This window comes from Limulus polyphemus, unplaced genomic scaffold (genome assembly GCF_000517525.1).
Source record: "Limulus polyphemus unplaced genomic scaffold, Limulus_polyphemus-2.1.2 Scaffold4901, whole genome shotgun sequence".
Taxonomy (NCBI): domain Eukaryota; kingdom Metazoa; phylum Arthropoda; class Merostomata; order Xiphosura; family Limulidae; genus Limulus; species Limulus polyphemus.
The window spans coordinates 1-16,988 of record NW_013670511.1 but is presented as its reverse complement, the minus strand read 5'-3'; the positions used below and the strand labels follow the sequence as shown (position 1 = coordinate 16,988).

Below are 16,988 nucleotides of genomic sequence, written 5' to 3'. Positions count from 1 at the left end.
TATATATATATATATATATATATATATATATATACTGACTGTTTTCAACTAAAGCTAATATTGCAAAAGGATTGTTAAACACAGAAACTGGTTAATGTTTCAGAAAATAAAGCTAAAGTAATAATTAACTTTTTCAATTTTTCCAAACTTTGCAATGGAAACATTTAAGGTCACAGATGTAAACCTCTAACAGTCTTTGTTGATGTGTGTTATTAGTGCATGAAGTAATTACCATTGATATTGCACAAAAATTTGTATTAACAACTTTTTTGTACCTTTTACTACATGTTAAACAAACTGGGAAGAACAAGATTATAGTCATATTTACTTGTGGTTATTTTTTTTATATTACACATAACCCAATACACTAGTGCCATTATGTAGCCTCAGTTGAGCTTTAAATATAATGCCTTTGGCAAATCATCCAAAATATCTTTACTAAGTCACAATTTATAGCAGTTTAACCTGAAAAAGGCATTCAAATATATTTCATTTCAAAATGATAATAAAATAGGAAAAATGTTAAACAAGTTGTACCAAGAATAAATTCAGTGACTCCTCTTCTTTAGTTTGAAAGTGACCATGTCCATCTACCCTGTACCATCTATCTGTGCCCAGGACCAGATCAGTGACTGGTTTGACAGTTTAGCAGAGTGTCTTCACTGGAATGTACGCAGGAAACAGAGGCAGTTTGACGAGTACTCTGACCTTGTTCACAGTTCCAGCAACTACACAATAGACTCCCATGATAGACAAATGAAAATAGACAGCTAGGTAAGAATTTTTCAGTAAAGCAAGTAGAAAATAACCTTTAGACTAATTCAGGTCTGAAGAAAACTATATACATGTAAGTCCTTGGATGGGCAGTGACAGATACTTCTGTCGTGAACATTTGATGTTTGTAGGTGAAAAGCATTTCCCACTGACCATTTGAACTTTGTGCAATATATTATCCTGTACCAGAGAGGATAATTTAACATGACTAATAAAGTTATGACCATTAACATTAGATCCTGGTCATGACGTATTTCAGTCGCTATCCATAAGTAGAAAGGTTTACTGTTTTTAATACATTTACATTGAACATTTCTTATTATCTAGACTCTGGCTGAATTATATAAGTTATTTATTTGTGTTCAATGTTCTTTTACGATAAATGAGAATATATCCAGGCTTAACAGTATATGTATTTGTATAAGGTATAGCTGTGATGCATGACCAATGTCAGATATATTCTTGTACTTCAAAACCCTTACTTCTACTATTTGTTTTAGCAATATAAATTTTTAAAAAATATCATTAAATTACCTTCAATTAAATCAAGACTATCCTTAAAAACTTTTATTATTTTTTATTTAAAGTTTTCTTTCATAGATACATATTTTTAATTGATGATCAGTAAGATAAGTACTGAATGAATACTCAGAAATTTTAGTATGGTATAATACGTATCCGTTATTTCTAACAGAAATAACCTTTGATAACGGCAGAAGACATGCACAACTTATGCTGTTAAGGATCAACTTGGTGTGGTCCAAAAAGCACTATACAGTAAGGAATCTTTGTTCCCCATGAAGTTGGCAATGCAGGTGATGTTTTTAGTTACACACATTCTACATCTAACAACCAGCTCTTTATTTGATACATTTGTTTATTACTGTGATCGTGGTATTAGTAATTTGTTTATATAACATTGTAAACTTTTAAAACAATTAGTTTGTTTACCAACATAATTGGAAAAGTTTGTACTTTGTTATTGACAAGCAACAGTTCTAAATACAGTTAAACACTACATTTGAAGTGGGATATAATTAAGTCTAACCTGAAGCATCTGTGTAGATATCATTTCAAGATCCACCTTTTTTTTTCCCCATCTTCGTGCCTAAACTTTGATAGGTTTTTAATAGATAATTATAGTGCTTTGGTCTCTTAGCCAAAAGTTTTGTTAGAATGGGTGCATTTGACAAATTAAATACTAAAGAAGCTTTACTTCAAAATGTGAAAAACCATTCCTTAAGGTTAGTGTTACAGTGCTTATCTAGTAATGTGTGTAAAAATGTCTAATTTCTGTTGTTTTGTAAATGTGAATCACAATTCTTCCATAGCCGTGAAAAATGTTGTATGATATTCATTTCAGTGAGAAAATTATTTGTATTTCTCACAACTGGTGCAAGAGTTACCAGCACTTTATGGAATACTTTTAAATTATATATTCCTACTTTTTAAAGAAAGTTGTTTGCTACAATAGCAAAAAAGTGGAAGTATCAGTGATTTTTGTATTAACTTTTTTATAGTTATTTATATTGTAGTTTTAGTACCCAACAGGGATAAAAATTGTTACGAATTTCAATGTAACAGTATTAATCAGAGATGTTTTGTCATAGGTGTCAACATAGTGTTTTGATGTATGTTGTTTTAGACTTGCTGGTGCTTGTACATTAACCCTTCAACTGCGATTGACATCATATGATGTTAACGTAGACGACTGTGATGAACATCATATGATGCAAGCATTTTACACAATATTTTGAATGGCCTGCCTCAAAAACTTGCAAATCTTTGCATATAGGGTAATAGGCAGATTTACACAAGCCACAAGCAAAGGGTTAAACGCACGTGGAATTTTCATGAGCCATACACTCCATACAGCACACTCACATTAAACTGCTGGAGGCAGACTGTACCCTATATGATGAATCAGCAGTCAATTGGTTAAAAACCTTAGAAGGCAGCATAATTATTGATCATATATATTGGTTTCATTTAACTAGGTTTTAATATCATAATGAAGGCAGACTATGTTATGTTTGGTTTTAACAATATTTAATGTTTCTCTTTAAATTTACAAGTATACTAATGTGTAGATTCTATTTTATTTTGTACTAGCTAAAACTGTAGAAAGAAACACGTGTAATCTTTATCCCTTCACATAATGATTTCAAGTATGGAAACTAGGCACGTGGTACCTGAAAAGAAATTTAAGTTTGAGTTTTTTTATATTTTAATAACTGGATTTTACCAGTTCTGATATTTCAAAGTTTCTACTTTGTGTTGGTGTTAAACAAAGTTTATGGTCTTTATTTTTGGTACAAGATGTAGTGTGAAAAATAGATCAAGAATCATAACATCAATAGCATTATGTTTCGATGACAATAATGTTTTTCAGCTGCACTGTAAATTAAAAGATGCCATTTTAAACAAAATTATAAAATTCTGTGTGAAAATGATAAATCTTAGAATCATCAGTGTCTGAAAATATTTAGTTATATTATTATGGTTTAAAAAAATGCATCTTATGTTTTTTATAAAAAAAAAACTAAATCAACTAATAAGCAAAAATCCTATTTCATTTTTTCCAAATGGCTGTAGTTAGTAAATAGCAATAGTACATGGTTTGTTTGCATTAAATTGTAACTAAAACCTTTAACAGGATTATTAACTTTTTCTAATGAGTATTTACATATTTACATCTGTTAATATAATTATTTAAATTGTAATACACAAAATCTGTAGGTATGTATTTTATTTTTTCATGAAATAAATTTTGAATATTAGGAAGTTTTGTTTGTTTTCTTGTTGAGCACAAAGTTATGCTATGGACTATCTGCTGTTCCCCACCTCGGAATCAAACTACAGAAGCTAGGAAAAAGCAAAAACATTCACACATTAAAGTGATAAATGCAAAAAAGAAAAACATTTATAAAATGAAGTATTATGAGGTATATCTTAGTAGTTAAGGTGCTAGGCTATGTATCAGAAGGTCCAAGGTTCACACTGTTGTGGTATTAAGTATTCTCCACTCTAGATGCATTAAAGAAGTAAGAGTCAACTCCTTTTTTTCAATTCAAAGTCCTTGGGGTAAGAGATGCTGCTGACTGTCTACCTTTCCTCTAGTCAGCCAATGCACATAAAGTACCATTCAAATTTAAGATGTACATACCTGTGTGTGTGTGTGTGTGTGTGTGTATAAATTATCATGTAGAAGTAAATAATGTTTAAAACGAATTTCCTTTTCTTGATAATGATATATAGTTAATACCATTCATATCTTACGAGAAATTTACATGGTAATTTAAGAAAAACACTATTTATAGCAGTAAGTGGTTTTTGATTTGTTAGTAATTTAATGCCATTTTGAGAATGCTATACGACCTTTGGTGATTTTTGTTTTACCAACACTATAAAATTTTACAGTCTCAATGAAATATACTTACACATTACTAAAAGCTGGGCATCTTGACTTAATATTTGAAGCTTACAAAAGAATGTCAAAATGTTGACTAACTGAAGAACTGTATTAGCTTCGTGCCTGTACAGAGACTCCCAAGTGGGATTGTTGCATGAATGAAAGTATCCGAAAAAGGAATTTTAAAATAATTTTCAACTTTCACAGGAAATCGATAACTTGATTTCTATACTTAAAAAATAATGTTATCCATATATCTTGTATTATTAACACTAAAGTTTAAATCTTAAAAACCCAACTAATATAACCATTGTATACATGGAAATAAAAGTTAGCCAGGCCAGGGCCTAGACTAGAACACCCTTAATTAATTCATAATCTCATTATTAAAGATAAGCTAATGGATTTTTTGGCAGGTATCTCTAATGATACTGTTATCTTTATGAATCAGATTAACAGCCAAATCACAAGTTCAAGTGAAATGTTCTAAGTAAAGTCATCACATTTAGATACATTTTGTGAATTTTTCATCTATTCAGCAATAGTAGAAAAGGTGAATGATAAAAAAGAAAAGCTTTCAGTTTTATAAAATTACTCTTGATTAACTCAAATGTTATCACCGATTCAAAATCGCAGAATTATTTTTAATTATGTTCAAATATAAAGTAAACATAAAAAAAAATGTTTTTTGAAGATATTTTTTTTATATATAAAATAAAATCTCCATTAAACACTATTTTTTTTCATAATTAAAGAATTCTTTTTAATACTTCCCTGATCTATGTGCTGCATAAGGTGCTGTTCAGGTTGAAAATACCAGTTGTACATATTGAAATGTTGAACAGGTTGTACTGAAAAGCTTGTTCACTATTTTAGAATTTTTATTTCCAAATAATTACTAATTAAAAAATATTAAGTGTTTATAATAAATCTTACAAAAATATTTACATTTAAAATTATAGGTTAAAAATTCAAATTTTATTCCATGTGTATGGAAAACTATTTCTTAAATTTTTTTTTAATTCGCTATTTGAATTCAGGAAATCAATTACACCAGGAGTAAAGACATCCATGCAAGTCAAACACCATGGGTTTTTATCAATATTAATAAACAAGTCAGAATGCTTTGGAAAATAAACCTAATTAAGGCAGATCTCAAATTTCCTGATGTAATTGCACACTGAGTAATTCAACAGTTAATCTTACTTGTATCAGTGCTGTCCATTTTTTCCACTAATTATGAACCAAAACTTTAACATTGGGAACAAATATAAAGAAATGGATGCAAGTCTTTACATCCTTATGAGACAGGTTTATATTAAATCGGAGCTTAGTTAAGTGTAGGTTCTCAAAATGTTGCACTTCCTGTAACAGGCATCTTAACTACATCCAATTTGTTCTCTTCATGGCCTTAGACTGAAGTTCACATACGGCAAGGATGTGTACTATAAAAAGTTTCTCGGTACCTAATACAGCTCTGTGCAAGACATATATTGGGCCAATTACCATCAGAAAGTCATGATTATATTCCGTTTCCAAGGCTCTGAATAATCTAAGAAAATGTAAACAAACTATATTTCTATAATGTACTTTAACTTTTACTCCATACTTTTTAAATTTAGAATAGCTCTTGTTTTTTATAAATTCCTGTTACTACACAACTTACCTTGCACTGTTATGATATTGGACATCATTTTTCAAAGATAATAAATAAATATATCTTTTAACAGCTATGTTTTTTTCATTGATGTTTTAGATTTGTGCACAGAAGAAAGGATTATCTTGTATTCGTGATCTCGGAAACACACGTAGGTTCAAGAAGTCTTGATACCGGATGATAAAAACCCTATAACCTGAGTGTTTTCAAAAGGTGAAAGGTCCACCTTTTGAAAGTGCTTGGGTTACAGGGTTTTTACTGTTTTCATGACAAATGATTGGTATTGGACTTTGTGTGTTGGTTTTCTTAGTAAACTTTTTTTTTTCCAGAGCCTCGTCACTAGTTGATTCATAGAATGCAAAGATATCCATTTATGGTTTCCTGTTTTCATAAAATATGTATCAATTCTGACATATTCTCATTTCAAAGGTTAAGGTATCAAGTATCACAAAAAAGTTGTTTTAAATTAATCATTTTAACAAAAGTCAGAGCCTGCTGATACTAGTGAAAACAACCAGTAAGTACTGTATGTTTCACAGAGGTATTATATAAAAAAAAAAACTAAGAAGTCCAGATGAACAGTGACATTACAAATGTGGTAAAAACTCTTATTTGTCAAGAAACAATTCAGTTATGTCCATATAAAGTAGTCTACTATAGAACATCTTGCAAGGTTCTGTAAATACTATAAAAATTATATAAACACACACACATACACAGTATCTTTACAAGCTAACAAAATTTATTGAACAAATAACATTCGATAAAGTGTAAACACAAAGAGTCCATATAAAGTAGTCTACTATAGAACATCTTGCAAGGTTCTGTAAATACTATAAAAATTATATAAACACACACACACACGGTATCTTTACAAGCTAACAAAATTTATTGAACAAATAACATTCGATAAAGTGTAAACACAAAGATCCATCACAACGTTCACCTGAGGAAGCTCTTGTAAAGCTCTAATTTCTTGCATGTATGTGCTTCTATAAATACAGTCTCACTATTAAAAGTGTACTACAATATATTCATTACATTAACATACAAAGCAAAAGTTTTTGCCAATTTTCTTGAATAAAGGTTTCAAGCTAGTGTTTTAGTCCTGAAAAAATCTCTCAGATTATACTCCATTCATTGCTTACAACAAAAACATCTATTTTATTTTTGGTAGTGTTTACACAACCTATTAAAATATTTGACAGATTTGCTTATTGTAACCATTAGCATCAGATATTTGCCCCACATTAATAATACAAACCTAAATGATTCTCTTCCATTGGTGTGGAAAAAGGCAGAGTTGATAACCTTTAAGCTAAGGATACTTTTTCAGCTCCAAGCAGGTATTTGTATTCTCAGAACTGTGAAACTGTACCTGCATTTGTTTTCAAAACATGCCATGTATTAATTAGCTAACAATTAAATTTTTCCCTTGCTAGAATGAAAGGGTTTAAAAGCCACATTTTTCTCTGGGGCGTTCGATGTGTAAACAGCTCCTAAGCAACACTACTAAATCGGCTAATTTACGTTTAAACTCCTTGGGCTGATTCTGATAATTCAGCACAAAGAATTACACAATGTATTAACTGTTTTATCCAGTGATTTCACTATGAGAATAAAAGTTGGGACATTAAAACATCACAACTTATTTCGTTTCAATAATAAGACAAGTTTCTTTGAAACATTTATTTTTAATTCAATGTTATGATAATAATGCTTGAGTATAATACATGATAGAAGTTTGGGACTAAGAAAACAGGCCTTGAATAAAAACCTACTGTTAATTCTACTATACAGTAAATTCACATAAATTAACAACTAAATCAGTCACTTAATTCATGATCATTTTCGGCAACTAGTTTTCTAACAGTTCTTAAAAATGTGTAATGAAACTCTGAATATATGGTTTGATCACTTAATAAAAGTTAAAGTAATACTGCTGAATTCTCTGAAAATACACTAAAATAAGGGTAAGTTCAAATTATGTTCATATTTAGTGGCAATGATATACAAATGAACAAAGATTAAGGTACTTATACTTCAGCTATATTTATAATACATAAAAACACTGAAACATGGTGAACTTACAGCATTATACTATTATAAATGGAGTAACGAGGCCTGCATAGTCCATATCTAGAGTAAATAACCTACTATGAGTCTTAACTAGAGTATTTGCTAAGCAACTTGTTAGAGTTACCTATATCAGAAATTATAGTAACATACACAGCAAAGATGAAACGTTAAAGACTTATTTAACCCTTTCAAACACTTTTCTGTGCAAGTCACTGAGTTACATTAAAAATTTAATTAAACAACTTTACTATCAATGTATGTGAATGAAATTAACATTATAATATATTTTATGATTCAAAGTTTTAATTTCTTTGTTTTAATAGAAACCTTATGAAAGATACTTAAAACTTCAGTTGTGTTGTCATGTGGGTTGCTACATGTAGTTGCTACATATACATGTTTATTGTCATTAGAAAGTGATCATTTTACACTATAATCCAACAGTGGTTATTTTTAAAACGGTGCTCAGTTGTCATCATGTGGTACATGTAACTGGCTGCTTTATCCACAAAAGTACTTAGTTTTTCTTATGTAAATATGTTATAGTTATAGAGATAATTAAATTGTATTTAGGTTTTACTTTCATATCTTAGTAAATTATGTATTATTTATGTTCTAAAATGCATAACTGAAAGGTTTAAACATTTTTTAAGTATGCATCAGACATCGTATGAGATCTCAAAACTTAAGATCTTGCACGAAGGTAAAATAATTTTGCCAATGGCTTGTGCATCTCTGCTGGAGATACTGTAATTATGCTCCAAGAGCACTGTTGACTTGTTCCAAGGTGAGTAATAAAGGACAGGAAAGGAAAATAAAACATTAAGAATTAACTATATATGAAAAGGAAAAGACACGAATATATAAATATCACCAAAAGAAGATTTTTTAAGATATTCTATGAAAAATTAAAAGGTACGTATACTTTCCTATTTCTTGATTTTAAACATTTCATTGCAGTGTATGTTTATGATAATATCTGTAGTTAGTAATAGGGTAGAGAAAATGAAAAATAAAATATGAAAACTATAACATGAAGAAAAGTACTGTAAAACTTAAAAATAAAATCATGTTGCACTTGAGTGTAAATAACTACAATAGATAAATAACATATTTTTAGTAGAAAATCAAAACAACTTCATTCTTTGTGTATATGATACTTATAATCTTTAACAAACTCCGTGAGGATACGTTAAGAAATCTCAGAGTTACAGTACGTATTGTTGCACAAGTGAAAGACCCCTGTAAGTTACAGGCACTCGTATTGAAAGGGTTAAACATTTCAATAATAATGCATTTGAAAAGCAAGGAATTAAGTGATTTGGCCACACAGTGAGAATGCAGCCCAACCAACCAGCAGCACAAGCACGTAATATGAAAATAACAGGATTCAAAGCAAGAGGGCGACTTGGGAAAAGGTGGATTGGAGGTGTGACGGAGACTCGGACTAAACACAGCCTTACACTGACCCAGACCTCTCACTTTACCTTAGAATTGTAGCCGTATCTCCCTGCAACATTTACTGGCAGATGGGGAAAAAAATAAAGTAATAATATTAATACATTCACATGAGTACAAGTTGAAATTTTTTGGGTTAATTTCTTGATGTTATAATTTCTTTTACCAGTAATCATACGGTAAACACACCTTTTACAAAATGTAAAATTTCTAAATTTAAGTGTTTGGTGAAAACAAATCACAGGATAACAACAGGTTGAAAAATTGTACAAGTTTAACAATGGATATTAAATTTTGATAACGTTATCTGTCCCAACTTCTATTTTTCCAGAAGCACATTTTTATCTTGCAATGTGGATTTAACTCCCTCATGAAACAACATGACAAGTACACGATTTTAATGTTAATTCCTACTTCACATGTTCTGTAGTTTAGTTTAATGTAATTTAGAAGCATGGTAATCGAGCATTTTCAGCTCTGTAGATGTAAAGGTTAACATCTCACCATAAAAATCTGATTTAATATATCATGTTACAAAACTAGTGCCGTGAACATATAAGCATGCTGCACTGAAGTTAAAAAATATGCTCTAATATTTTCTGAAAGCTTATTATTATCATATAGAACAAGAAAGAATGTTACTTTCATGCTTTCTACTTGAAAACCAAAACAAACATTACTACTATAGACAGAACCACATCAGTAAAGATTAAAAATGTTACTTATGTGCCGAACAAAAGAAAAGTTCATCAGAAACACCATAAAATTTAACTGGAATAAAAAAACCAAAATTATAACTTTTTTTTTATGAAAACCATTAACATTAACACAAATACACACACAACGTTCTATCAATAAACAACATTTAACCAAACACACTGATCAACGGTTTATGCTACATGTACTGAAAGTACTCTAGATTAATGGGAACCCATACTCCATCATACTCCAAACTGTATGCTAACATCTACAAGAATGAAATACTTGCAGAATATCATTATTAGATGAAATTCAACCACCAGACATTCACTGTTATGGAAGGTAATACCTGAAATTTTAATATTTTATTATGCAAGCATTTATTAAATATCATATGATTGCAGTACTTTCTGAGCTGATGTTCAATGTGCAATCAACAGCTGATCATACACAGTCAACAACTTATAAAAAAAAACATCGTTACAAGAAAAGCATTAACACTAATCTGCAGTCACACAGCATTAACAAGCTGTAACTCAAAACGATGTTGGTTGCAAGTACTTCAAGTGTGTTAAACTAATCTGCACAATAAATTCAGTGGTGGCAGCTGTTAATGTTCCATACATTAACATGCATGTGTAATCATTCTGTTGATCAGTTTACATGTACAACCATTCCGTTGATCAGTTTACAAGTGTAACCATTCCGTTGATCAGTTTACAAGTGTAACCATTCCGTTGATCAGTTTACAAGTGTAACCATTCCGTTGATCAGTTTACAAGTGTAACCATTCCGTTGATCAGTTTACAAGTGTAACCATTCCGTTGATCAGTTTACAAGTGTAACCAATCTGTAGATCAGTTTACATGTACAACCAATCTGTAGATCAGTTTACATGTACAACCAATCTGTAAATCAGTTTACATGTACAACCAATCTGTAAATCAGTTTACATGTACAACCAATCTGTAAATCAGTTTACATGTACAACCAATCTGTAAATCAGTTTACATGTACAACCAATCTGTAAATCAGTTTACATGTACAACCAATCTGTTGATCAGTTTACATGTACAACCATTCTGTTGATCAGTTTACATGTATAACCATTCTGTTGATCAGTTTACATGTACAACCAATCTGTTGATCAGTTTACATGTACAACCAATCTGTTGATCAGTTTACATGTACAACCAATCTGTAAATCAGTTTACATGTACAACCATTCTGTTGATCAGTTTACATGTATAACCATTCTGTTGATCAGTTTACATGTATAACCATTCTGTTGATCAGTTTACATGTACAACCAATCTGTTGATCAGTTTACATGTACAACCAATCTGTTGATCAGTTTACATGTACAACCAATCTGTAGATCAGTTTAAATACATACATTTCTATAATATATGCTTGTTGTAAATCTATGATAAATAGATAAATAAATAAAATAGAAAGATTCATTGGAATGAAACCATAAAATATACAGTAACCACAATAAAGACAAAAACATATGTTCAAACAATGATGAAACTTTACCACAAAAATTGTGCTCAGATGATAATTATCTACATAATGATTTTATATTAACTTGAACTCTTACGTCATTTCTTAACAGAAAAAGTCTATTTACTGAGTATGTTTTTATACCTTCTGATTAGATTTGAAATTACATTATTTTCCCCTTAATGGTTTTAAATTAACTTGAACTCTTACGTCATTTCTTAACAGAAAAAGTCTATTTACTGAGTATGTTTTTATACCTTCTGATTAGATTTGAAATTACATTATTTTCCCCTTAATGGTTTTAAATCATATACTTCTAGGGAATGATATTAATGTCAAATAAGTTTTTGAATTTGGTAAATGATGAGCTTAGAAATACATATCTAAGTAGTATAGTTCAATTTGAATTGAAATTATCTGACTAAAATGGTTTGAAAAATAATTTAAAACAGGTTAATAAAAAGCTAAGGAGTACCTACAAAAAAAAAAAATTAAATGCAGCCTAAGTTAAATATTCACATTTTTTATAAATAATTAAGTAGAAAAAAGCTCATTCTGAACTCAAGCCAAGAAAGAATGCATAGTAATAATTCAAAAACTTATATCTAGCCTAGAAAGGAATGAACACGATAATAAATTAATAAAAACAGTACAAGTTAGAAGATCAACAGAGTTCAACAATATGTACCCAAGACATACAGCCGTAGTTCACATTCAAACGGCTGAATTACAGGTGCAGTTACTTATGTAACACATTCACTGATACAACTACTGCTCCAGCTCTTAAGAGAAGTTACTTTGTTCTTGTTTTTCAGTTATACCTAGGCCTTGATATCAATAACAACATTTTATGAATGTGCAAAATGATACACAATAGATAAATGAATCCTCATTCATCTTTCTTTTTGTGTGTGTGTGTAGAGAAAATAAAAGAATACTCCAATGTTTGCACTACATAGTCTGAAAAGACAAAAATATTAACTTTATAATAAGTATTAACAGACATGAAACAACTGCTGAGTAACGTCAGTTTCTTATCATGCCAGATAAAATAGTCAAAGATGGCACCTGACTATCTGTTCCTATACCCAGAAATTGAATCTCAAAAAAAAAAATTTCAAACAAGTACATTTAGGGAGTTTTTAGAAATCAAGAAAAAATCCAAGTTTCTTATGACAGAAAATACAAACTGACCTTTTCACTACCAAAGATCAAAGAAATTATTACTCAAACTAGGATGCCATCATAACCAAGACCTGAAGTTTTCTGTCTACAAATGAATGAGTATCATGACAATAACAGTTCTCATTAATGTAAAGTCCAGAAGCTCAAGTTAAATAAACAATCTTAGAGTTTTCATAAAAACACTGAAGAAAACCTGAAATTTCTCAAACAAACAAGGATACCCAATGACAATTACAACAAGACATTGTACACATAAAACAACACAAGTTGAAGAAAATGGCTAAGAACACATTTACCTGGAATATCAAACTTTCTGAACTACTGCTCCATTACTGACTAGAGATAATTTGATACAATTGTTTTGCTGATGACTTTACCGTGAGTCCAAGAAGGCCCTGTTGTAAAGCAGGAAATTACACTGCATTCATAAAGAACTTAGTATGGTCTAATTTTTCGTCAAGCTCAGATCTACATCAAATGTAAACTGAATAAAAACAGCACATTCAAAATGGAATTAAATAATAAAAACATGACAAATCAGATCACTTTAAAAACACTAGCCATCCAAAACTTTTATATAATTTATATTCAGGTGCTTCTCTGTATACACTATACTATCATTGTACAAGATGAAACATATTACCTTATTTTCTAAGCGAACTAATGGCATATACTACACGGGCAATTACAGACAAATGATGCCTTTGCTAATCTTAGAAACTAGAATATACAATGGGGCCCACTATATTGTGGAACTCGGTATAATATGGGTGAGCTTGGACCCCAAAATTTTCATTTAAATTTATCCTTTCATGACATATTTCCAGTCTTTTCTCAATGTGTTCAACATTGTCATCATCGTCACACAAGAAATTTAATAAAAAAGAAACTTTATTCTCAAATTTTCCCCTTTCAGGTCACACTATATATAAAAATATTATTTAAAATAAATATGATATTTAACATTCACAAAGCTTTTCTTTATTATAATTGCTACATTGTTATTTTAATAATAAATTTTTGATGATAAAACACGTAGTTAGATTTAGAATCAGCCAATGAGATCACAGCCTCATGACTAATTAAGGGGCTTAGCCAATAAAATTTCCCTATCATAATTAAATGCCATATTTCTCCATATACCTGTGGATCAAATTTAGGATAGGGCCACCTATTTCTGGACTGACATCTACCCAACAATCAATAAAAAACTTTATTTGAATCAATTGTCTTCATTTTGTTACCAGTAGTCTGTTTACATCAGATCAGATGGTTTCTGTGTTTATGAGGCTGTCTTAATCAGTTTATCTGTAGTTGTGCATCATTATGGCTACTCACTTGGCACTTTTGAAAGGACCTCCTTATAATGTGGTTTTGCGACATGGACCCCATGATCCTCTTTATAGCAGGGCCCCAGTGTACCAACTCTGACAATTCTTCTGTGTACAATATTGATCAAAAAGAGAAAAACAGGATACTTATAAGGTAATGTCTTCCATCATTTTGTAACCACGTCTTACACTCACTACCTAACTATTATGCTCTAACAAAACCTGAAAGCCAGATAAGGCCTTTGCCTCTAAACATACAGCAATGATTTCACAGGTAAATGGTTAAGAAATTATCTTAGCTACTTTAATGTTGATAGATGTATGAACCAATTAATGAACACTGCCAAATAAGCAATATACAAAAGAGTTGAAGAAAATTAACTGATCTTAAAAAAAGGAATAGAATATGCATATATGGTGCCTGTGAGTTAGAAGTATATCAGATTTATACAACTTTTAAGCATACTAAATCCAGGATAAAACTGCAATTTGCAAGTTATAAAGCTAACTAGAATAGGTGTAAGGAAGTAATTACCACAAAACAATTACACAGAGTTCTAAGTATAAGTAGCTAGCAATACAGTGATGGATTTGAAAAATGGAAACAAAGATAAGTAGCTTGGGTTACCAGAAGCAGAACCTAATAGAAAAAACATACACCTATACTTAAAAATAAGTATCATGTAAGGTTTAACGTAATCATCTCGCTACACACTTAATGAAGTATACAAAACAGTACAGATTCATGTCCTAAGGATGTTCACAGGTTGTATTATCATAGGCTAATGTCTTCTACTGTCCTATAACTTCACCTACTCAAATTTAACAATATACCAATGACTACAACACAGTATATTAAACTAGGTTTAATTGCATTAACTTGTAGTCACGTCCATTCAATTTCCTACTGTTTATAAACAAGTATAAAAAAAAAATAACAAGATTATACAGCATCTGCTTGTTTCCAAGCACAATAACACATCCAGTTTCACATAGTCTGTGCTAAATATACACTTGAGAAGAGATTTATTGAGGTGTGTGTACTTTCACACCATATAATCATCATAGCAGAAATAAATATGGAGGTACTTGTATATATTAGATGAATGCTGACTTTTTATGCTTGCCTTTACTTGTAACTTTATTTCAGTAGTTCATCGAGCAAACTTGATGCTGCAAGCTCAACATCCCAGTTCATGGTCTGGAGGACCTGTTCACATCGTGAGTGAGAAGCTACTCCTAACCGAAACAACTGTTCTACCTGTAAGTGTCTTACAGTGGATTTCAAGTCCAACCGATTCCTTTGGAGTGCTGCTCGGCATTCTTCCCTTCTGACACCTCTCACAGCTTCCTGTACTGCAGGAATCAAACGTTCCAGCAGTGCATCTCTGTCTTCATTAGAATTCTTGCTCTGACATGTTGTGTAAATAACAGAATCTGACTCAAGTAATCCCATCATTCCAAAGTTTCTATTTGTCTGTTGGCTGGTTGTGGAAATACCTATTTCATTCTTGAAACTGTAGGGAGGGTTTATGAGAAATGGCTTTACTTGAGCCATATTAGGCGCTACACGAGGTAGAGGTGGAGCAGATAAAGATGAATGAATTTCCGATACATCCTCTGGAAAACGAGAAATGGTTTTACCTTGTGGAACCGGAACCTGTTGGATATAATTCTCATTATTCTCACCTTTTGTTGAGAATTGTTGTAAATTAGTGACTTTTGTATTTGTTTCTTTCTGAGACTGGCTCAGCTTTTTTTCAAGTTCAGCAACCAGTTCGGATTTCATGTGGACACTTGATGGACCAGACTCTTTATTTCCTAACAAATCAAAGCTGACTTCACTCACTTTGTCACTTAACCAGTCAAATGCTTGATCACGCTTCTGACGAAATTCTGTAGGATTTCTTAAATAGGCCTGTTCTATTGAGGAACCCGTGTTGCTTGATGAGATTTCATTAACACAGTTAGGAACTTCAGAAGTGGATGTGTTTGTGTGTACTGAACTAGAAGCTAGAAACTTTTCCCAAATGGAGTTACTCACTTCTTCCTTCCCACAACATTGTGATGTTTTTTCAAAAACTTGTTGATTATCAACAGGCACAGTAGAATAATATCTATCTACTTGCAAGTTAGGTGGAGAAAGCGAAAATGGGAGATTATAATACTTAATATCAGTAATTTCTTCTTTGTTTGTATCAGATGACATTTCTGATATAAGAGAATCAAAAGAGCTCAGTGAGGATGGTCGTTTTGATGTAGCGATATCAACATTACTATATACTGGAGTGTCTTGACTGACATCAGCCACCAGAGATGTTACGCTCTGGGACATTCGGTCCTTGTTGCTTAGAGGTCTGGTAACTGTAAGTGTGTGAACAGATTTTACAGATATGGCATCATTCAAATCTATTAAAAGCTCCTCTTTCACAGTCTCTTTCTCCTGGTTTTTTTTCAAGTTTCTAGAAGATCCTGATTTTAAAGACTCAGCTTTGCTTCTGAAACGAAGTTTATTTTCAGACCTTTCTCTTGGCTTGCCTACTTCTTTAAGTGGAGTCTCATTTTCTAATCTGTTGTAATTGAACTGCTTGTATGAACCACCTTTTGCAATGGTTGCTTCTAGGGTTTCTGAAAATCACAATACACATTTGAATTACTACACTGCAGCATTATAGTGTTTTTCCTTCAATATAAGATTTTTCATTACCATGAAGTAACTGCACATTTGTTTGAGAGCCTTATCTACTATAACTACCTATCATGGTAACATGAGTGTATCATGAAGTAACTGCACATTTGTTTGAGAGCCTTATCTACTATAACTACCTATCATGGTAACATGAGTGTATCATGAAGTAACTGCACATTTGTTTGAGAGCCTTATCTA

At 31.0% G+C, this 16,988-nt stretch overlaps 2 protein-coding genes across 3 annotated transcripts in view; one reads left to right on the top strand and one right to left on the bottom strand.

Annotated features, from left to right (window-relative positions):
* LOC106471847 (NAD kinase-like) overlaps positions 1-3,516 on the top strand; it is a 42,624-nt gene extending 39,108 nt beyond the window's left edge. For both annotated transcript variants that reach the window (XM_022400460.1, XM_022400461.1), the window contains 2 exons: positions 570-774; positions 1,469-3,516. In XM_022400460.1, the coding sequence (XP_022256168.1) occupies positions 570-774 (205 nt within the window). In that variant the 3' untranslated portion in view covers positions 1,469-3,516. The remainder of the gene's footprint in view (positions 1-569; positions 775-1,468) is intronic.
* Positions 3,517-6,713: 3,197 nt separating this feature from the next.
* LOC111088973 lies at positions 6,714-16,965 on the bottom strand. The gene is made up of 2 exons (XM_022400459.1): positions 14,109-16,965; positions 6,714-13,165 (listed from the first exon to the last, which is right to left on the bottom strand). The coding sequence occupies exon 1, from the start codon at positions 16,434-16,436 to the stop codon at positions 15,243-15,245; it is 1,194 nt and encodes a 397-aa protein (XP_022256167.1). The 5' UTR covers positions 16,437-16,965; the 3' UTR covers positions 6,714-13,165; positions 14,109-15,242.
* Between the last annotated feature and the right edge of the window lie 23 nt (positions 16,966-16,988).

Coding starts and splice junctions, on each gene's coding strand:
- LOC111088973 (XM_022400459.1), bottom strand. CDS start 16,436: ATGTCCCAGAGCGTAACATCTCTGGTGGCTGATGTCAGTCAAGACACT.